Below are 24,069 nucleotides of genomic sequence, written 5' to 3'. Positions count from 1 at the left end.
TCAACATTATTTTTGCTTATCTACTGTATATTCAAACAAACATGGAAATATTCGTTATAATAATAACTAATATTTTACTTTTATATGGCAGGATATGGACTAACATGCTCTGCCCTGCAGCTAATCAACACCAACCCAGTTTTCTCAAAGACAAGTACCTATGCTTTTAAGTCAAGGAACAAAAGTCTTAAGTAAATCATTTATATCATTTTATTTTGTCGGTCCAACACTTGAAAGATTGGAAATCTGTTAACACGATAATCCAGGAACATTCTTTCAGCCAGCATGAACATTTTCAAGCCACCTCGGGCCTGAAGTAAGCTTGGCAATGGTAAATTATCAGGTGATGAAAATAATGTACTCACTATAGACTAACAAATATTCATGCCACATTGCAGTTGAAACCCACAATTTGCTAATGGCAGAAGCCATTCAACCACCTAGGCTGGCAAATTTTCTTTCTTATCCTTTTTTTTTTTTTTTTTTTTTAAATAGTCATCGAAACACAGCTGATTTCAAACTCCATGTTGTGGATGTTACAAGATATTTCCATTATCCTGTAAGGTTCACAGCTATCTGGTATTGAAATATTTCAGGATAAGTATTCTGAATTCTGTCTAGTTTTGTGAAAACAATGAAACCCTAAATTAGTACTTATAGGGACATTAAAACCTTTTGTGAAAAGCTAATAAAGAGTGAATATACTGTCTTCAGAGATTGTCTTTTAAGTAGTCCACCTAAAAAGAGTACTTAAAATGGATTTTTTTTTTTTTTAAGTGCTAGCCAACACTAGCATGTAAGAAGAGATCTTTGAAGTAGTCTACTATCCAAGATTGTGAACCTCCTGAGCCATTGTTCCTTCCTTCAGTTACTCGCAAAACTTCATTCAGAGTCTCTTAATGCAAACTTTGGCATACCCTGCAGGTGAGAAATGAATATTTTATTATTATTGTCACAGGACCTCCACATAACAATGATACATATTTCAGGGGAAGCCTCTTTTAGTGGTGGAGTGTTTGATAAATTCTCCTCAATGTTTTAAATGTCTCAATCACATCACCCCCCCTCTATTTTCTAAGCTTTGCAGATTTCATACCTCATTCTATCTTCTAAGCTTTGCAGATTACATATCTCATTCTATCTTCATAGCTATTGTGCTGATTTTATCTTCACATCTGTTTCCATAGGTAGGTACAGGTATCATTAATTTGTTCACCTTTCCAGCTTATTCACATTGTCCTGAAGATCCACTACTAATAAGTCATCTCTAATTCTAGTAATTTTACTCAACTTTGTACCATCTGTAAATAAGTGAATATTTTCCTGCAGTCCAGCAAGAGTGTTCATCTAAATATCGAAAGTGGTCATCTTAGTACCGAATGCTGTACAGCTGTGCCTGTGACTTTCTTTTTTGTTAATATTGTCAATATCCATCAAACAGTTAATTGCCAATTCTCTCCACGTTAACAAATAGATTGATATCTGTCCGTTCTCTGTTATGACTAAATTCAAAACTTTTCATTCTTGCATCCTTCGTAGCACTTGCTGACTGAGATAATTGTCAAGAAATTTGGAAAGTTGGTTTCCTTATTATGTGAATTACTGATCAGTAATATATAGCCATAATTGAAATATTCTATAATAATCACCTAATTTGGGTGGAGATGGGAATCAGGTGACTAAACCAGATGACATAGTTGATCTATTTAATAATCATTTTATTGGAGTATTCCATCCTGGTACTATAGGCTTGGTGAAGTGTTAGAAGTGAATGAAGAGGATTTCGAATATTGAGTATTCCAAATATCAATAAGGCAGAGCAGCTAGATGGAATTTCACTGTGTTTTTAGGGAGTGTGCTATGGAACTGACTGTGCCATTAACTTGGGTGTTTAATGAAAGTCTTGCAATGAGTCAGGTTCTTGGTGAGTGGAAGGAGGGTAAGATAGCATCATTGCATAGGGGTGGTGGTAGAATGGAGGTATCAAAATGTAGGCCTGTTTGTATTTCTTCTGCATTTGTTAAAGTTTTGGAGAAATTGGTAAGTACTTGTATGCAGAATTGGGCAGGTGAGAGTAATATTATTTATGCAAGCAAGCATGAATTTGTCAAAGGACACTCATGTTTTTATAATTGGGTTACCTTTTACAAGAGCAGTGGATGAGGGTAAGGCATAAACTGTCATTTTTTTGTAATTTTCCAGGGCTTTTGACAGGGTGTCACATGACATGTTGATTTTTAAGTTGCATCATATGAGTTTGAATATCAGATTAATGGAATGGATTGGTGATTTGCTCTTTGATAGATATCAGTTGTATATGTGGGATCATTATCAAGGAGTAGGAAGCTTACAAATGGAGTTCCACAGGGTTCAGATGTTTTGGCTATTACTGTTTAGTCTTTATGTCAATGATATTGTCAGAGGACTACAGGGAGATGTTTAGTTGTTTGCAGATGATATAAAACTTAGGAGGGTTATTAGTAAGTGCTGATGTTTTGGCTCTTCAAGAGGATTTGAATTAACTGGTAAGTTGGATAAATGAATGGGGATGTCAGTTCAACGTAAGGTTTTAAAATTTGGGATCTACAGATGGGATGCTTTATACTCACTTGTTGGCATTATACTGGAAGAAGTGGAGGAAGCAAGGGATCTTGGGGTGATTGTAGATAGAGATTTTAAGTTCCAAGGACATATTGCAAAGGTTGTAACACACATCTCAGAGAATTGTGGCAATGTTGAGGATAACATTAACCTCAAGAGATAAATGTGCTGGTTCTGTTGTATAAAGCTTTGATCAGATAACATCTGGATTTCTCTGCTCAGATCTGGTCACTGGGATTTGAAGAGGATGAAGTAACCTTGGAGAGGATACAGAGATGGATAACAAAAAATAATATCAGGCAGAAATGTACAATATCGATTATCAAGATAGACTAGGGTATGCAGACAGCATAGTTTGGTGGATAGAAGGAAAATGGGGGGGGGGATTGAGACATTTAAGCTGTTGAAGGGTTATTATCATATTAAGAGATTTTCATATGGTAGAGCGAGAGAAAGGAGCAAGGATAAGGGACCATCCTTGGAAGTTGCAAAAGTTGGTGGTGAGTAAAAGGGTAAGAAGTAAGTTTTTTGCATGGAGAGTGATGGGAGCATGGAGTGTATTGCCTGAGAAAGTTGTGAATGTGCATACTGTGGATGAGTTTAAGGAGTGGTATGTTGTGTTGACTTCTCACAAGGAGTCTTGTGACTCCATGGAGGTCAGGAAAATAATAATTTACTTAAACATCTCCTCACATTCCTACTCTTTAGCAACATTCTACTAAATATTTTGTATTGCTCACCTCCACTTCACACTGTACACCATTTTTCTCTCAATATCCCCTGTAATAATCCTTTCCTACCTTGTCTTCCCAAAATATGCCAAACCCCTTCAGTCTCTGTTTTTGTCAGGATGGTTTTTTTATCAGTCATGTTTTGCCAGTAATCTTCAGGTATGTCAAATCTCTCAAGGCAATGAACTTGCTATGCTCACCCTCCGATTTCAAGGCCATGAACTCGCTATCCCTTCCTTTATATTTCTAGTTTGTTTCTCTTACTCATAGAAAGCAATCTCTCCAGCTGTGTATGTCCATATCCTCTTCTTCCAGCTGCACTCCTCTTTATTGGTTAACCTCTTTGTACTGCTCTATACTGTCTTGCAACTTAAATCATAGAATCTCTGTCTATTGATGGACTAATGCATAATATGTATCACAATATCTTGACTTTCCCCTTAATATGTTGGGCTTAACATTTTCTATTGACCAAGCATATTATTTCAGAAAGCTAATTACTGTTATAGGTTAATTCTGTTCATGTAGTTGTTTGACATTTGGGTGTATTCTCAGCTAAGTGTACCTGTCTTGAGAATGAAAAGCTTTCACACATAAAGGTTCTCCACATCTTAGATGGTGTGAACACAGTTCTTTCACACTAAAGGACATTATTATTACCGACTGAGCTATGGAGACTCCATACTAAAATACAGTATATGTTTATATCAAAATATATCTTTCATTTTACATGCACACACAGATAAGTGTACAGCTGATGTCATTTATTTGTATGGCACATGGTCATTGAGGATGGGTGTCTCTCAGGATGAATCCTTATGTTCAACTGTAAGGAGGCATATTGTAACAATGTTGCATTAAATGTCCTGCGTTGTTGAAAAAAATTGGTTAATCATCCATAATTATTCCTTAGCGTTTACTTCAGTCTCAGTACAGACTCAACAAATAGAATGGTAGAGAGAGATTAGAATTACTAAATAATAACTAATTTCAAGCAAAAAATATTTTCTTTTTGCTATAGCTTGCAACAGCTGCATATTCAGACCCAACAGTTAAAGCCTAGTATAGAAAACTTGTTTCTTGCTCAATACAGTTGTACTTTGTAGTCTGCTAGACCATATGGCACAACTGTTGCCATTCCATGCTGTTACCAATGCTCTCTCTCTCTCTCTATGATGTATCATGCATGCGATACATCATAACATTACCCAAGGATCAAGTTGATCTCTTGGCATCATTTTTCTCTAACCCTTGCTTAGATGACCAAGGCAGATTTGTCTCCCATTGTGACAAGAACAGCTAACAACATGCCTAGACTTCTAGGAGGATTATTATTGCATAAAGTTCAAAGACTCATTATGGGAGATCCAAACTATCCATGCTATCATACCTCTCCTTGAATCCATTAATAAACAGAGCACTCACAGCTGACTTTGGCAACCCATTCCATTCATTCGCTACTCTCCAAGCAAAAAATGTAGTCCTCATACCCGCGTTAACTACACTCTTACTGAGTTTCCAGGGACTACATTGGTGGAACTGTACTCCAGGAAATTGTTGAAGCCAGAGATTTGGGTATGTTGTTGGTGGATAGGGAGTTGAAGTTTAGGGGACACATAGGACAAGTGGCTCAATCAGATCACTTGGTTACTGAAGAATACTTTGATGAGTAGAGACAAGCAGGTTGTTATTCCTCTTTATTGAGTCTTGATAAGACCTCATCTTAACTACTGTGCCCAGATCTGGGCGCCACGGCTTCTTGATGGGGAGGCGAGCAACCAAGATGATAGCTGGTCTATGGAATGAACCTTACAAGAACAGATTGAAGATCTGTGGGTTACAGAAATTGGTTGATAGGTGGAAAAGGGGCGTATGATTGAGGCATTCAAATTACTGAAGGGTTTTTACAAGATTAATTCAGAAGAAATTTTTCAGAACAGGTCTGGTGGTGGGAGAACTAGGAGCCATCCATGGAAACTGAGCAAGCATGTAGTTAGCAAGGGTTTAGAACTAGGTTTTTAACTTGGAGAGTGGTGAATGAGTGTAGTAAGCTGTCAGAATCTGTTGTGGATGCCATGACTGTGAATAAATTCAAAGCATAATATGATAGATATTTTGCGAATTGTGAATAGTTCTTGACATGATGTTTAGGGCCTCCCTTGATGAGTCTAAGGACTCTTTGGAGTTACCCGTAATAATGATAAATTCAGGCTTCAGTTAATATTTTCCATGTTCCAGCCTATTTTCATAGACAAATGTGCATGAAAATCAGCAATAAAAAGGCAACAGTTCATCAGTTTAGATAAAGAATCTTGCAGATTTAATATACTCTTAAATTAATCCAGTGCATCTGCATAAAGTTAAATAGCTGAGATTAATACCTCCAGTTCTGATATCAGATTTAATGCTCATTCCCTTCATAATATTTTGATCTCTGTAGGTAACAATGGAAATAGTGATGCATCTTTGTTTCATGATTTTACATCAGATCTTCTTGTATCAGACCTAACTCCTTCAGTTTTAACTGCTGGCCTAAAATCTGAAATTTAAACTATGTACTGCATGCTGTGCAGTAATACCTTGCATAGCTTTGTTAATACATGCCAAAAAAATTCCATGTTAAGCAAAACTGTACTGTTCAAAATGTTATTTTATTGTGTTATAGTGTAATGTGTTCCAGACAGATAATTGCAGTATTGGCATATGGGGGGAAATTATACATCATTTGTTTACTGCTGTTCACCAAATATACTAATTGATGTGCACAGAAAAATTAAAAACAATTAAAATTAAATGAAAATATAGTAAAGATTTTTATTGTTAATAATTGAGCATGAGTTTTTATTTGGAAAAACTATTTAAACATTGTAGTTTGCACAGGTTTTTTTCACTTTCTCTGCATTCATATTTTTGTGACATCGAATAACCTTTTGCAATGTTTGCCAAACTTTAATGCCTCATTCAGTGTTAGGATCTGCATTCATAAGAAAATTGGAAGCATTGTCTAATTTATCGATAAAACTTTAAAGCTCATTTAATGAGAATTCTTTTGTTGGTGCTTCAGCAACAGTTTCATCTAATTTGTCTTCCTCTTCTTCATATAAATGTTGTTGAATCATCAACATGACGATTTCATCATCTGGGTCATTTCAATGCAAATCAGCATTCTTGCACAGTGCCTTCAGAAACAGTTTTATCACACATTGCTCTTTTATGTCTAGCAGTAACTTCAAGCCATAATTCACCAATGTTTTCAACAGCATTTCTAAAAATAAGTCGAAGTTATCACAGCATCTCCTTTTGTTGCTTTTATGGATTGAGAAAAAGTTTGTCTCAAATAATAAGCTTCATTGATTAAATTAGTATTAAATAATAGGCTTCGTTGCAGAGTCTCATTTACTTAAATGTAGCAATGAGACCCTGATCCATTGGCTGTAATAATGATGTTGTGTTGTGGAAAAGGATTTTAACATTTTTATGCAAGTCAGAAATAGCAGTAGGATGACCTGGTACTTTGTCTGTTAACAACAGAATTTTAAAATCCATATCATTATCTTTGCAGTAACACTTAACTTCATGACATAAATATGTAGCAAATAATTCTTCAAGCATTTGCTGTCACCCGTGCTTTCTTATTTGATCACCATAATACAGGAAAAGCTCTTTTAGCATAACTCTTAAGTGCCTGTGGATTTTTATCTTGGTAAACAAGCAGAAACTTTAATTTGAAGTCACAAGATGCATTTCCACCTAATAAAAGTGTTAAATGTCTTTTGAAATTTTATATTCTGCTTGCAACTTTTCCTTTTCTGCTAAATAAATGTGTGAAGGCATCTTCTGAAACAGGTTTGGTTTGGAATCTGTTTCACCATTAAGAATTTTCATCCATGTAGCCCTCTTTTTCAATGACTTATTTTATCTCACTGGAAAATTTGCAGCAGCAGCATCATTATCAGCACTAGCACTTTCAACTACAGTTCAAATATTATGGAGCCTCAAACACTTATTAAAGCTATAAACCCAGCCACTACTTGCTGAAAAAATTTCCTCTTCATGTCCATTTTTTTTTTTACTGCCTTATAGAGACTAGTTGCTATAGCTTAAATCATCAAGTGACTTAATGCAATTTTTTTTTTTCTAATTGCAATCTTCAATCCATATTCATTAAAGCTGTTCTGTATTATACATTTTAGAAACTTCTGTGTTTAACGATCAATTTTCTCATATAAGTTGCTGTGGCTATTTCACAAAGTGTTGGATTAACTGATTGGCTTCAAGTTGAAAAGGGAGTTAGGCAAGGATGTTTACTTTCTCCTCACTTGTTTAGTATATATGCTGAAGACATCATGCATCAAGCATTGGATGAGCTCAAGACAGAAATTAGGATAGGTGGTAGATTGATCAGTAATCTGAGGTATGCCGATAATACCATACACCTCTTTAATAACAAGAAAGAACTAGGACAAATTCTTGATAAAGTTAACAAGACCAGTAATAACAGAGAACTTCAACTCAATCCTAGCAAGACAAAGATTATGATTCTCAAAGGAAATACAAATAGGGAAGCACTTGAGAAACAAGTGTACCTTAATGGAGAAAGAACTGAGGAAGTCAGCAAGTTTGAGTACCTGGATCCATTATTAATGTGAAGAATTGCTGTTCAGAAGACATCAGAAAAAATATGAATGACTAAAACAACAGTCAGAGACTGGTCAATCTGGAAAGATGGATCTATCTCAACAGGAACAAAATTTAGAATTTTGAATTCATCATCAAATTCCTGACATACCCTCAAGGGGAATGCAGGATATGATAGTACTACATGAAAAATTTACATCATTACTAACTTCCTATCTACAATTTTCCTCCAAATCAATCTGTTACTTGTCAAGACTCCAACATTATCAGATCTTATATTTCAATCATCTAAGGCACTTTGTACCGTATCAATCCACCTATATCTTGGTCTTCCTCTGAGTCGTTTTCCTGTCAACCTGGCAGAGAATACTTGTTTTGCTAATCTTTCCTCGCCCATTCTGTTTAAGTGACCATACTACCTGAGATTAGCTCTGCTAATGCATTCCTGGATGCTGACAATGTCAAGTTCTTTCCTAATATCCTTGTTTTTAATATGATATTGCCATTGATGCCATCTGTTCATGCCTCTCTTTCTCAAGACCCTCATATCTGCGGTCTCTAGTCTTTGATCAAGTGTTTTACTTCTGACCCAGCTCTCAGATACCTAAATTAAAACTGGTTTGAACACTGTCTTGTATACAGCTAATTTAGTGTTCTGTCTAATTTCTCTCTTATTCCATATGAATTTATTCAATTGACTTCCTACCATGCCAGTTTTGTTGATTCTATTGTCTATCTCCATATTTAATTTACCATCTTCAGTAAAAATCGTACCTAAGTAGCTGAAATGTTTTACTTGTTCTACAGGTTCCCCGTTCACAACACAGTTGACATTTTCAGCAATTCTACCTATTTTCATTGTCTTTGTCTTTTTAATGCTGACCTTCATACCATATCTATTACAACAGTTATTCAATTTAGTCAGGGAATCTTGCAAACTTATAGCGGATTTATTTAGAAGTATAACATCGTATGCATCAAGCACAGAGCTGACATTAACATCTCCAATGCTGTTATCATGTTTAATACTACTTTCCTTCATAATGTGATCCATATAGATAATGAATAACAGAGTGGATAATGTACATCCTTGTCTCACACCAGATTTAACATTAAACCATCTTCCTGTACGTCCTTCAATTCTGACTGTTGACTTACAACTCAAATAAAGACTAAGTATTGCTTGATATAATGCCCCATTGACACCATATAACTGTAGCATATTGAATAGCTTCTCTCTCTCTCTTGGCACTTGTCATATGCCTTTTCCAGATTGACAAAACTTAAATACAGATCTTTGTTAAATTCCCATTCTTTCTCAACTATTTGTCGTAAAGTGGAGATTTGATCCCGACAGCCTCTATTTGGCATGAATCCAGCTTGTTCTTCACCAAGCTTTTCTTCCACAATTCTTGTCAACCGTTTCTCTTGTATACTTGCATAGATCTTGCCAGGAACACTCAGTAGGGAAATACTTCTGTAATTCTCACAATCAGTTTTATTTCCCTTTTTATATATGGGTACTATTAGAGCTCTACTCTAATCATCGGGAATTCGTCCCTCTGTCCAGGCTTTCTGAACTATACAGTGCAGCCACTGTAAGACTTTTATACCACCATACTTCAGCATTTCTGGTCAAATATCATCTACTCCTGCTGCCTTTCCACATTTCAAGGCTTTGATGGCTTTTTCTACTTCAAGTATGGATGTGTATTCCTGACTGCATGCATGGTCATTTATTTTTTACCATTGTGCTATCATCACTGCTTGTTTCTTCTAGCAGTTTTTTGAAGTAATTACTCCATACTTCAAGGATATCTTTTTCTCCTGTTTTCATGTCACCTTTATCATTGCTAACTCCTTTTACAGCACTCTTTCCTCCATTTCTAAGCTCAACAACCTCCAGAATGTTTTGCCACCTTCTTGATATTTATTTTCTATGTTCTTGCCAAAGTCCTCCCATGACTTTTGTTTAGCTAGTTTTACCCAGTGTTTAGCTTTCTTACATTTGTCTCAGTATTCTATAAAAGCAAAAGCTAGCTTATTTGCCAGGAACTTTTGATATGCTATCTTCTTTTCATTCACTGCCTCTTTAACTTCCTATGTCCACCACGGAGTTCTGATTTTTCTATCCTTGCAGACAACCTCACCACATGCCTCACTGGCTGAATCAATCAGGGTTTTCTTCAAGGCTTGCCAATGATTTTCCAAGGTTTGGTTCCTGTTCTCAAACTCTTTCATTTTTTTTTCAATTATCTTTGTGTATTTTAGTCTACACTTCACATCTGAGAGCTTCCCAACTTTTATTCGCTTTAAAACTTTATTACCTGTTATTCTTTTCAATATGAAATTCAATTTTATCCTGCTCAAGACTAAATAGTGATCGCTTCCAGTTTCAAATCCTCTGTACACTCTGGTGTCCTGCACCAGGGAGAAAACATCACTATCAACAATAACATAGTCAATGAGATTTTTCTTATTCCTTGTCTCTTCTCTCCATGTGAATTTGTGCACATTTTTATGTTGGAACATGGTGTTAGTAATAACCAGTCCATGTCCTGAGCAGAAATCCAACGGGTATTTGCTATTATTATTAGCTTTGCTCTTTTCTCCAAATTTTCCCAAAATATTTTTGTATGTCTGACAATCATTTCCTACTCTGCTATTTAGATCCCCAACAAGGACCAACTTTTCCCTTTTCATTGTGTCAGTTGCTTTTTCTAAAGCATCAAAAAATTCCTCCACTTCTACCTTATGGATTTAGTAGATCCTTCTTTGGGACCATAAGCACAAATAAGTCTCATTGTCCAATTCCCCATTCTCATATTTGCCCACATCACTCTACTTTAGACTGCCTGCCATTCAAGATTATCGTCGTATTTTGTGTTGAAAACTATGGCTACTCCTTTTCCTTGATTGTCATTGCCTGAATATAACATTTTGTATTTATTGCTCAGAAAGATCTCACCAGTTTTTGTCTTTTTAGTTTCAGTCACCCCAATTATGTCAATCTGGTACTTATCTAATTCTCGTGGAAAAGCTTAGACGTTGGTTTGCATTTTTACTAAATAATTTAAGGAAATTACAGTGTAAACTAGGATATATATTAAAATAAATTTTAATATACTTCCAATATTTCGGCAACGTCACGGCATTTTCAAGGAACCTAAGAACAAGACATGTGCATGCAGGCAGAACAAACAGTAAGTGAAGAAGAATCAGGAAGCTATTCTTTCTCCTAAAGTCCTGATGGTGCCCCCTGGCGGGCAGTGTTGGTATTCTTCGGAGATTGGGCTGATGTAGGTTTCCCAAATTTGAGGCAGTCTCATGTAGCCAAATTTGTTGAGTTTAGATTGTTTCTTAATGCTGAGGCTGATTCCATGAAAAGCCTTTCATATTTGTATTTACTAAGGTGTATTATCGTGGCTTTCTTCCACCGTATTCTATGGCAAGTATCCAGTGCATGGTCAGCAAGACCTGAGTGGCTGTATTGGTGAAACCAGATGTAGGCCTTGTGTTCTGAAATTCTGATATTTGCTGTCCTGACTGTTTGGCCAAAGTAAGACAACTTACAGCTGCAAAGGACCTGGTATACACCAAGTAGGTCTGGGGGGAGGGAGAGGTTGGTCTTTAGTGGAGCTGATAAGGGATGCCAATTTTTTATATGGTCTGTAACAAGAAGTTAAGTCATGTTTTTTTAGAATTTTTGTAATTTTTTCCGAGGTGCCTCGGATATAGGGTATGGTGATGGATTTAGAGTAATTCTTGTTGTGAGGGGGGGGGGGTTGTGGTTTACTGGTTGCAATATTTTTTGGATTTTTTTTTTTGGGGGGGTAGCCATTGGCTGAGAATGTGGTTTAGTTCTGTGGTTAGAGCATTGTCATTTGTAGTGTCTTAATGACTCCATATTGTTGCGAGGAGGGGTGCTGGGATTGTTGGTCCAGCATGAGACTTCAGCGAGGGCCGAAGTCTCATGCCGAACCACAAGGACCTATCCAGGCAGAGCAGTTTCGCCCACATCGACTAGAAGGTGATTCATGAACGTAATCATTAGTTCATCGTATCTGAGGACAACAGGCCATAGAATGAAGAGAGTAGCCACGTGAATTCAGCTAATTGATTGAGAGGAGAGCAGCATGATCTGAATGGTCGGTAATGTAAAACCTTTCTAGTTTCATTGTATTCTGAACAAAGCTAGAGTGTAGAATGGTGCTGGTATATTATGTAATAGGACTTATTATCTGGTAATAGAACTCTGGTATTTAATCCACTAGGTAAATGTTGTAATTCTAGAGGTGTGTTGTAGTAGAGTTTGATAATGAATTGTTGAGGCATGTCGTAGTCTAATAGCCTTGGAATGAATGTAATAATCTTTTGCATAATATGTAAAAATGAATGAAAGTAGGACATCTTAAATTGATATTGTCTTTTAATGTGAGGTATTGATTGTGGTGAGATTTTGTCTGGTTAAATAGTGTTACATGCAAGTGTAACTCAGCTTAGTTGAGTGTAATTTTGATTATTGTATAACGTACTAAAGAATGAATAAACATTCCTGTTTTCTTTACCTTAAAAAAAAAGTTATATATTTATTTTGTTAGTTATATTTTTATTTGTCTTAATTCTCCTTTTATTAATTACTTCTTTAATTCTTCCTTATATAGTATTCTATCCTTAAGCCCCTCTACTATTACAATCTGCTTTGGCTGAATTCTATCCTTTCTGTGGCTGCACCTTCTGTTGAATACGTGTGTAAATCTCAGCAAACAAAGAGAATGCCTTAGGCCTGAGCCAAATCTCCTTGGATGCAAATCTGGAATTAAATCCTTTTTAGAATTAAGAAAATTTGTTTGTTAAAGCTGCGCCATCTTATTTCCTATACAAGAGAAGTCTCTTTGTCAGAGAGTTAACAACCGGACTAACCTATGACTTTGGAATTTAGCTATTAATATATCCAATTTCAAACCCTTAATGAGCTTGTTCTAAATACAGTCATGGCTAATCCCCCTTATTTAAATTCATACAGTCCTAATCTCTTAATGAGCGGTGCACTGATTTCAGAGATCAGGTAATTTTATAAGGTAAAGAAAACAGGAATGTTTATTCATTCCTGTTTTCTTTACCTTATAAAATTAAGGTAAAGAAAACTTTACCTTAATTTTGATTATTCAGTAACCTACGTTACTCAATAATCAAAATTACACTCAACTAAGCTGAGTTACACTTGCATGTAGCTATTTAACCAGACAAAATCTCACCACAATCTACCCCACATTAAAAGACAATATCAATTTAAGATGTCCTACTTTCATTTATTTTTACACATTATGCAAGAGATTATTACATTCATTCCAAGGCTATTAGACTATGACATGCCTCAACAATTCAATTACAACAATTAACTAGTGAATTAAATACTAGAGTCCTGCTTCCAGTTAATAAGTCCTATTACATAATATACCAGCACTATTCTACACTCTAGCTTTGTTCAGAATATGGTGGAACTAGAAAGGTTTTACGTTACCGACCAATTTAGTTCACGCTGGCGTCTCCTCTCGATCAGTTAGCTGAATTCACATGGCTAGTCTCTTCATTCTAAGGTCTGTTGTTCTCGTATATGATCAACTAGTGATTATGTTCATGAATCACCTTCTAGTTGATGTGGGCGAAACTGTTCTGCCTGGATAGGTCCTCGTGGTTCGACATGAGACTTCGGTCCTTGCTGACAGACTAGCTGCACCGTTGTTATGTCTGGACTGGAATGCTACCTCGCTGCATAGCTGCCGCTGACCATCGTTCTTCCCACCCGCCCAAACGACTTCCACTGGTAATCGAAAGCCAAAAGGAGAAGCAAAAAAGAGCCTCAAGTTCGTGCCGGCCAACTTCTTATATCCTTGCATAGCTACTCTCCCTACTGCGTCACAGATTCCTTATGGCACCTAAGCCTTTTGCACTTGTACTATCTTCTCCTCATTACATTTTCACCGTGGATATCTTGCACGCAGCGACTGCCTCGGGTTATGTCTTTGAGCTGATTATTTCACTGTGAACTTTATCTAACCTTTCTGGTTCCATTACAATTCTCACTAAATTTCAATTTTTTTGTCTTTTATTCACAGGACAGTTAACAATATAAAAAAATTTAGAAGAATTTACAAAACAAAAAACTAATACGTTATTTACAGTTATATTTATACCCATATACAACTACTTCTTTGGGAAATTTTGGTATCCTAGTTAAATCCCGAATGAAATGGTTTATGACAAATTAAACCTTTCATTCAAGATTTAACAATATGGTATGAAGTTCACATTAAAAAGACAATGAAAATAGGCAGAAACATTGAAAATATCAACTGCATTATGAATGGAGAACCTATAGAACAAGTAAAACATTTCAGCTACTTAGGCAAGATTTTTAGTGAAGATGGTAAATTAAATATAAAAATTGACAACAAAATCAATAAAGGCTGGTATGGTAGGAAGTCAACTGAATAAATTTATATGGAATAAGAGAGAAATTTGCCAAAACACTAAATTATCTGTATACAAGACAGTGTTCAAACCAGTTTTAACTTATTGATTTGAGATCTGGTTTAGAAGTAAAACACTTGACCAAATACTAGAGACTGCAGATATGAGAGTCCTTAGAAAGATTACGGGCATGAACAGATGGCATCAATAGCAATATCATATTAAAAATGAGGATATTAGGAAATAACTTGACACAGCATCCAGGAATGCATTAGCACAGCTAATCTCAGGTGGTATGGTCACTTTAACAGAATGGGAGAGGAAAGATTAGCAAAACAAGTGTTCTCTTCCAGGCTGTCAGGAAAAAGACCCAGAGGAAGAGCAAGATATATAGGTGGATTGATACAATAAAAAGTTCCTTAGAAGACTGGAATATAAGACCTGACAATATTGGAGTCTTGACAGGTAACAGACTGATTTGGAGGAAAATTGTAGATAGGAAATTAGTAATGATGTAAAATTTTCATGTAGTACCATCATATCCTGTAAATCCCTTGAGGCTATATATCAGGAATTTGATGATGATGATAGCTAATTATGCCAAATTGCACGACTTTACATTTACTGACATTCATTTTCCCATACCCACAGTTCCAGCCTATTCAAATCAACCTGCAAGTACTGTATATCAGCCGCATTCCTAATTACCTTACCTATCTTTGAATCATCAGCAAATAACTGTAAGCTGTTTGTCATATCCTTCCCAATGTCATTAATGTACAGATTGAATGACAGTGGACCAAGGTACTGATTCTTGTGGTACATCACTGGTTACCTTAAATTTTGTAGACTCACATCTTCTCCCCCCCCCCTCGTATACCACTTTTTGATATGTTAATCAGCCATACTCTTATCCATGTTAATATTTTATAATCCAATCTCATATTCTTCAATTTATGCAACAGTATTCTGTGCTGTATTCTTAACAAAATCCCAAAGTATCAGGATATGTCCATTCTCCTTGTCTAACTCAGTGGTAACATTATTATACAAGGTTAGCCTAAAAGAAATAGATGGTTTAAATGCTTTACAAATTGAAATTTGTTTGTTACATCAGAAAGCATTTAGTACTGTTTTATAGAAAAAGTCTTCAAGTTTACGACCTCCATTTTTTCGTTTGTCTTCATGATGTCAGCAGCACATGAGCACCCTCACGTAAGTCAAGCAGTGTGGCCGCTAGCCAGGTGGAGAAAGCTTTCTGTGTGATTGAATTTGCAAAAACAAATTCTTTTACTGTCGTGCAGCATTGTTTTAGAACATGGTATGGTAAACAACACCAAAAAGGCAGTCAATCTACGATTGGAGCAAGAAATTTAAGGAAACTGGTTGTGTGTGCAAGGGGAAAAGTCCAGGGAGACCACCTGTATCCGAGGAAACAGTGACTCGTGTTCGTGAGACTTACATGCGCAGCCCGAAGAAGTCGACAACACGTGCAAGTTTACAACTTGAAGTTCCACAAAAGACTGTATGGAATATCTTGCGTAAACATTTACGAATGTTCCCTTACCGGTTGCAATTATTGCAGCACTTCAATGAAAACGACAAAATTCTCCGTCATTCGTTCTGTATGGACATGCAGCAACATGCAACAACATTCAGTTCCTCATATACAAACACAACGTTCGTATATGGGGAACTGAAAACCCGAGAGCTGTAGTGGGGCATGTGAGGGATTCACCCAAAGTGAATGTTTTCTGCCCTGCATCCTGTAAAAAGGCGTATGGACCATTCTTTTTCCAGGAAAAAACATTACTGTTTTTTCCTGGAATAAAAAACAGTGCGTGGAATAACTTACCTAGACATGTTATGTGAGTGGCTGATGTCTCAACTACAAGAAGACTGACAATTTCATATTTGTTCAAGATAGAGCTCTGCCGCACTGGCAACTTGAAGTTAGAAATTACCTGGATGAAAATTTGCCTCGGAGTTGGATTGGACATGGCTCTTACATGTTGGCCACCAAGAAGTCTGGATTTAACACCTTGTGACTACTTCTTATTGGGGTTAATAAAGAACAGAGTTTTTGTTCCTCCCCTCCCTACAAGTATGATCTTAAACAACGCATCACAGTAGCTGCTGCGACTGTTGACATGGACATGCTGAGAAGTGTTTGGGAAGAATTGGACTATCGCATTGATATTTGTTGTGTTGCAAAAGGGTCACACATAGAACACTTGTAACTTACCCATGTAAACTTCAGGATGTACTCTTCAAACCATGTATTTCAGCCATGCTATTAAAACTCTTCTTTCTGTAAGACTTTGAAAGTGTCTATTTCTTTAAGGCTCTTTGTATAATGTGAGTAAGTTGCTAAAGCATGACTTAGCAACCCATATCTTGAATGCAAGTCCTAACGAACTTTTCCAAAATCTTCACCATCACTCCCGAGCTACTGATTGGTCAATGGTTGGATATATCAGTCTTTGCACCACACGTGTGCAATGAGATTACCATACGTTCTTCCCACTCCAGTGGAATCTTCCCTGTTTTGAGATCTAAATTGTATAGCCTGGTTAAAGGAATAGCCAGCTCTGCTGAAACACTCTTTTAGCACCTGTGCTGATACAGCAATGAACTCAGTATACTCCTCAATTGGTCATAATTTCCTGCTTTGTATTTCAGCATGTAACTTTTACTGAATGAAACATCCATAAACATGGCCACTTTCAAGTGAATACTGCATGATCACTATCACCAACCAAAGGCAGAATAGGCATCTTTAACTGAAACACCCTCTGACACTATAATCAAATCTAACACTCTTTGACCTTGAGTTCAGTCTGTCATATGCTGCTTGAGAACGCTGTCTCACAACAGTTCAATAAATGCATGTTCGTTCTTTTCATGAGATTTTACTGCTACCCAGTCACTGTTTGGATAACTGAAGTCCCCGTCATTACTCTTTTCTTGCCCATCGTCTTTATTTGCATTTCTTCATCACTAGCAACCACTTCACCAGGTCTGTAACAACACCCCTCTATGTATTTGATCTGGTTAGATTCCACCTCACATGAGATGGCTTCAAACTCATTGCCATATGAAAACTTGTTACTAGTATTACAATTATAGGTCTCAACTCCAACTGGATTCAAGTTATCTAATATCAGTAGTAGCATGTCCCCTCCTCTCCTAGCTTGTCTGCCCTTCCTAAAAATACTGTACATGATTTCTTATTTTCCAGAACTACCTCTCTTTAACTTCTTGAGTTCACAGTTTTTTATCTCTTCAAACAATGTTATGATACACCTCCTGGACTGAATCAGTCAAATTTTTTTTATTTATTATTATTTTTTTAAAATTCTGCCACTGAGTCTCCAAGAATTGGTTCTTGCTTTCAAACTCTCATTGTTTCTTGAAAATTATTTGTATAAATGAGCCTGCAGTTCACTTCTGAAAGCTGCGGAACTTTCTTGCATTTTACTCTTTTCAGTATAATATTCATTTTTATCCTCTTCAAAACTACATGGACAGAACCTGAACAGAAATCCAGGAGGTACTTACTATTATTATTGTTTTTTTTTTTCCCTGAATTTTTTCATATTTCATTTGCTTTATCCTTGAACACTTATCCACATATAGCACTCTTGTGTTATAGGTCCTGTGACCTTTCATATGGGCTTATCAAAAAAATAAATAAAATAAAATAAAAATAATTATAATCAATAAAAAGTAATAAATCATACTCTGCTGTTTAGATCTCCAGTAAGAACTAGATTTTCCTTTTTATTTATGTCAGCTGCTTTGTCTGATGACTTGTATAACTCCTCCACTTTTCCTTTAGTAGAACATTCTGTGGGAATCATACAAAATAAGCCTTTTTGTCTATTTTCCAATTTTGATATTGCGTGCCATTCAATTACTTCTTGAGTATTATTTGAATACTGTTATTTGCCCTATTCAAATAACTTCACTGTTATTTGAATAGGCCATCACTGTAGTTTAAAGATAACTTTAAATTACCGTGGGGGGGGGGGCAAGGAAGATTTTTCTAATCTTCCTTGTCCCTTTCCTGTAACACCCATTATGCTAATGTGGTATTTCTGTTATCTTCCACCATCAAAAGTGATACTTCTTATGCTGATGGTGCTTATCTTGAATTCTGCTAATGTTATGTCATTGTTATACATTATTTAAGCCAATACAGAGTACACTTTGGTCGGCTGAGTCCCAAATTGCCAGCTAATCCTTGTTTGTTAAATAATCAGGTGGATATAATCAACCTAAGAGTGAGGTTGGGATCAGAAATCTCAGTTGGTTCTTTGAATTCCTTAAAAAACTATGTGGAGGTCTCCTTCCAATTATTTAGTTTTGACTATTAAGTAACCCTTTTTTTAGTGTTTACATAGTCCAAGTTGTACATTCTTTCATTGCCAGTGATTTAAATATTGATATCCTTTCCATTCTCCAGTGGAGTGACAACAGCCTCATCAAATCAGTGCTCAGAAATATAGTTTGAGCCCTCATAGCACAGTCAGTATCGATTTTGTCATTTGAATGGATGCTCCAAGGCTGGAATTTCATCTGGAATGTGTAGACCTACATTAGGACTTTAGCTAGAGGTGATTTAGCCAGTCTCATAGAAAGCTTATTTCGTTGAAACTGTATGTGACAGGATTTTTCCTCCTGGAAATGCAGTTTTTTCATCATACAAGACAGACCAAAGAATCCCTGCTTTTTACAACTCAGATCATCACTGATGTCATGATCTGAGTTGCCTAGTTCATACTTCCAACCAAACAAAACACAGTCATGTCTTCTTTCTTACAAAAAGAGATTTATTTCATCTTCTCTTCCATTTTGATAATACTCTGATCTTCAGACAAGATCAGATTTCTCTTCCCAACTGACATACTTTTTTAACCTTTCTGCCACAAACATATAACATCTGTATCCTCAACATACTTAGTGTCACTTTCTGCTTAAGATACTACTTCTCACTTGTACTGCTAACTTATCTTTTCACATTTCAGGTTTGATGGGCTGATTTTTTTGATGATTTGTTGGTCTAAAAATAGTCTGATTAATTGCAGTGAAAATAGAGATGGATTGACAAATTCTAGTATGAGTACCAAATACTAAATTTCAATTCATCTATCATTGTGAATAACCTGCATGTAAATGGATAAAATGAATCAAATGGATGCTGCTTAGTTTTTTTTAAATGTGTCTAATTAGCAGTTTGTAAATAGTAATTTCATTACTGCAATATTATTATTAACAATTTGTAAGTCTCAGTAAATGAGAATACATAAATTCTTTTCATATACTAATTTATATGTAGGTAATTTGGTTCAGCTATAGACACTTTTTTTTCAGAATGCAGGATGACCAAGGAGAGGATCAGAGAGCTCCATTTTTATCTTCTCTCCAGTCTGTAGCGTCTCAGAAAATGGAATCTGTAGCAGAGGGACTTGAATTTATAGTTCTAAAAATATACCTCAGTACTGGAAACTTCAGTGTTATCAGGGTTGAAAATTATACAAATATTAGGGTAATAATAAAAAGTTTCATCTTCTGTAATCCTCCCAAATTTTTTAATCCTATGTTCTGACATGATTTTTTTTTAACATTATTTATTTATTTTAACATTATATATATATATATATATATATTATTATTATTGTTATTATTAGAGGCATCACAACTGTGTCACTGTTAAAACAAATGAAAGTGTAATGTTAAACTCACAAATGTGTTAATTCTGTATGAGTTGATAATACCCTGATCTTCAGACAAGATCAGATTTCTCTTCCTAACTGACTTACTCCTCTAGCCCTTCTGGCACAAACACATAACATCTGTATCCTCAACATACTTAGTGTCCCTTTCTGCTTAAGATATTACTTCTCACTTGTACTCGAAGTAGCCCTTGATTGGCTACTTCGCCTATACAACAATAGCCTAAAACAAGGAAAAGCTCCAAAAGACTGGAAGACAGCCACAATCATAGAAGAAATGCCTTTTAGAAGAAATCACTCAACAACTGATAAACTTTTCTACTTAACCCAGACAATTCAAGATAACTTCCAGACCAAACCTACCAAATCCACCATTGCAGCTTTTATAGATTTTAGCAATGCCTTTGACAAAGTGTGGATGCAGAAACTCTTTTCCAAACTTTGTCATATTGGAATAGAAGGGAAAGTTCTAAACTGGATTTATGACTTTCTAAGAAATAGAACAATTCGAGTTAGAATAAAGAATACCTTTTCCAAGAAAGGGAAAATAAGACAGGGACTCTATCAAGGCAACATTTTGAGCTGACTCTTTTTTTCCATCTACTTAAACGACTTAGATAAAAATATAAATAAAGAAAGAAAGATAGCTATGTTTGCTGATGATTTGGTCCTATTCTCAGCTCACAACAACCTAGAAACAGAGAAGGTCACATAAACAAAGCCATTGAAAGTTTATCTACATACTCTAAAAACCAAAAAAGCAAAATTAACCATACTAAATCAGAAATTTGTGTATTTACCATTCAAAACCTCAGAAAGTGGAGACCAAAGATTAAGCTAAACAGTCAACTAATTATCTTTTAATGAAAACCTCAAATACCTTGGAGTTACTCTGGATCCATCACTAAACTTCAATAAACATATTAACAATGTTGCAGTCAGAGCAAAACATTACAAACCAGTTTAGACAAGCTTATAAAAATTCAGAAAAATGCAGCTAGAATCCTGGAAAAAATGGCAGAATTGGAATCCAACCTTGTTCCTTTAAAAATTAGGTGGCAAGAAAATCTTACTAAATTTGTAAAAAAAAAAAAAAAAAAAGCCAACCTTACACATCATAAACAAGTGAACTTTTTAAAAATTGGCAACCAACAAGCAGAATAAAGAAAAAATCAACAATGCATGGAAAATAAAAATCCCTTGGTCCAAATAAAATAGCCAACTACCCAACATTTCCTCCAAATCAAGACAGGAAAAATATAGTTATCAACTTTGAAATAGGGAAACATGAGAAAAAAATCCTAGAAAACCCTGAAATCTTGAGATCATTAGCTCTTTCAAAAATAATGGAATATGGACCTGACTCAATAAAGATCTACACAGATGGCTCCAAAAATCCAAATGGCAATTCTGGGAGTGGCATACTCATATATGGCTCTCAAAATATAGAACTAAAAACAACTAATATTGGATGCAACTCATACCATGCAGAATTAATAGCTATTAACACAGCACTGCAACGTTTGGATAAACAAAACCCAAAGGAGTGTATATTAGTTTATAAGTTATATTCCTTAGCAACCCTTCAAGCTATTAAAAGAAAACATAAAAAGAATGATTTTCCAGGACATGCCTCACCACTGGTATTCAGCAGAAAAACCAGGAGCTAACATCAACTCCAAGTTTAATTTTTGTGCCACTACCATGATCTCTTGCCTCAAGACTCGCCACAGTAGACCAATCAAGTTTAGCAATGGCATAAAAGTCTTCCCCATCTGCAAAATCTGTAACATTGAGGAAGCATCTGCAATGCATTTACTAAATTATGTGAATATTTCCAAATGTGAACTTTATATCACCCCAGAAAAGGTGCTGTATAAAATACATGAATTTGACCTCTGTGGTCTGGTGTAATAATATCATGGGATAATAATAATAATATATACTGTTGCTGAGTGTATAGCTCCCATTCTCTCTAACCTATCTTTTCACATTTCAGGTTTGATGGGCTGATGTTTTTAAATTTTTTTATTTTGGTTGGGATCAGAAGGGATCAATTTGTCTTGCGAACATAAGCTCTTCATCTTACTCAGTCTCTTGTCTTTTCTTTCAACAGCTCAAATTGGTAAGTTCCTTTATGTTGTCCATCCAGCTATTTTATAGTCTTCCTCTCCTTCTCATGCCCTCATTCTTTCCCAACCTAACTGTCTCCATCTTACTTAATGTAAATAAAGGTAAGATATTTAAATCAAGTATGAGAGGGAAAAAAGTAGAACTCTCATGTACCAGCCACATCTCTCTTGGGTGCAGTTAAACTTTTTTAATATAATACATAAGAATAATATAGATTAAGTGGATATTGAATCCAACATTATTTCAAAGCCGAATATATAGAAACTACAAGAGTTTCGTGCCAAATATAGAAACTACAAGAGTTTCGTGCCAAATATAGAAACTATAAAAGTTTCTGCGGATCCAAGCATAAGCAACCTTTTAGGATGGGGACAACTCATGGCAAAGGTGGAGTAAGTTCTGATCACTTTCCTTAGTATTCTCCATAATGCAAAGTACATCTCCTTGCAGACATGCATGATGCTATGCATTATGGGGAGGGATCACTACCCAGACCGGTGTCCACCTTTGTTGAGGTCTCATCAGTGAGAGCCAGACCCAGATGTAAAATATCCAGGTTGAAGTGATGCAGAAGTCATTCTTTCCATACGAGTTGCCAAAGGGCATCACAGTTTAAAAGATACCAAGAATTACTGAAATAAAAAGCCAAGAGACTTCACTTCAGCGATGCAAAATTATACAAATTAAGTGGATATTGAATCCAACATTATTTCAAAGCCAAATATATATTAACTACAAGAGTTTCTTGCCTAATGCTGAATGTGACAAAGGTGGAGTAAGTTCTGATCACTTTCCTTAGTATTCTCCATAATGCAAAGCACATCTCATCATCACATAAGAATAATTTTAAAGCATGGAAACAAAACATTTTTGTTGCAATGTAATTTTGATAATAAGTAGGCATGTCTTGAGTGTTGCTTGTTTACAGTCAACTCTCACTATAGCAGACATCACTATGACAAATTTGCTAACAAACTACTGGAAAGACCCAGCCAAAACCCCATGATACGATGCTTTATTAAAAAAAATTCAGTATTTCAAACTATCCTCTATTATAAACTATTCCTTTAGTTCCTCTAGTTTTCTGTACTGAGAGTTGAGTGTATTTTCTTATAAAATTCGCTATGATGCAATGTGTTCTACAGGTACATTTCGAAATGAAACAGTTGAGAATATGGCTATTCAGAATAACAGGAAATGAGCAGTACTGTTGATGTTATGTGCCATCCAGTCATTTCCAACTCTTGGTTGTCTTGTGAACAAAGACTCTCCATCTTACTCGGTCTGTTGTCTTTTCTTTCAGCAGTTGTAAGTTCAAGTTGATAAATGCCTTTTATATTGTCCATCCAACTATTTTGTAGTCTTCCTCTCCTTCTATTGCCCTCAATCTTACCCAACCTAACTGCCTTTTCCAATGATTCATATACCTATATAATATACCCAAAGTACATTAATTTCTGTTTAGTGATCATTGCTTCCAAGGAGCATTTCTCATTATATTCTCTAAAACTTTCTTATGAGACATTCTTGTAGTCCATGTGATTCTTAATCTCTTCCATGCCAATAATTTAGAAAAATCTGTTTAATTTCTGTCATTTCTCTTGATGATCCAGCTTTCACATCCATACATCACTTTTTTTTCTTTTTTTTTTATGTTGTGTTGATCAACCAACCTCCCATACATAGGAGGTTGGTTGATCAACCTATAGTACATTAGTACCATGTATGGGTAGTGGGTTGGGAAAGGAGGAAAC

General features: G+C 35.6%; 1 protein-coding gene across 1 annotated transcript in view; it reads left to right on the top strand.

Annotated features, from left to right (window-relative positions):
- Positions 1-850: 850 nt before the first annotated feature.
- The window catches only part of Fak (protein tyrosine kinase 2 Fak), a 316,957-nt gene continuing 293,738 nt past the window's right edge, over positions 851-24,069 (top strand). The window contains exons 1-2 of the mRNA XM_090402169.1: positions 851-924; positions 19,821-19,995. Coding sequence (XP_090258295.1) covers positions 19,822-19,995 — 174 coding nt within the window. The 5' untranslated portion in view covers positions 851-924; position 19,821. The remainder of the gene's footprint in view (positions 925-19,820; positions 19,996-24,069) is intronic.

This window comes from Typopeltis vanoorti, chromosome 12 (genome assembly GCF_054136105.1).
Source record: "Typopeltis vanoorti isolate ZY-2024b chromosome 12, IOZ_Tvanoo_1.0, whole genome shotgun sequence".
NCBI lineage: Eukaryota > Metazoa > Arthropoda > Arachnida > Uropygi > Thelyphonidae > Typopeltis > Typopeltis vanoorti.
This window is presented reverse-complemented; position numbering and strand designations above follow the sequence as displayed.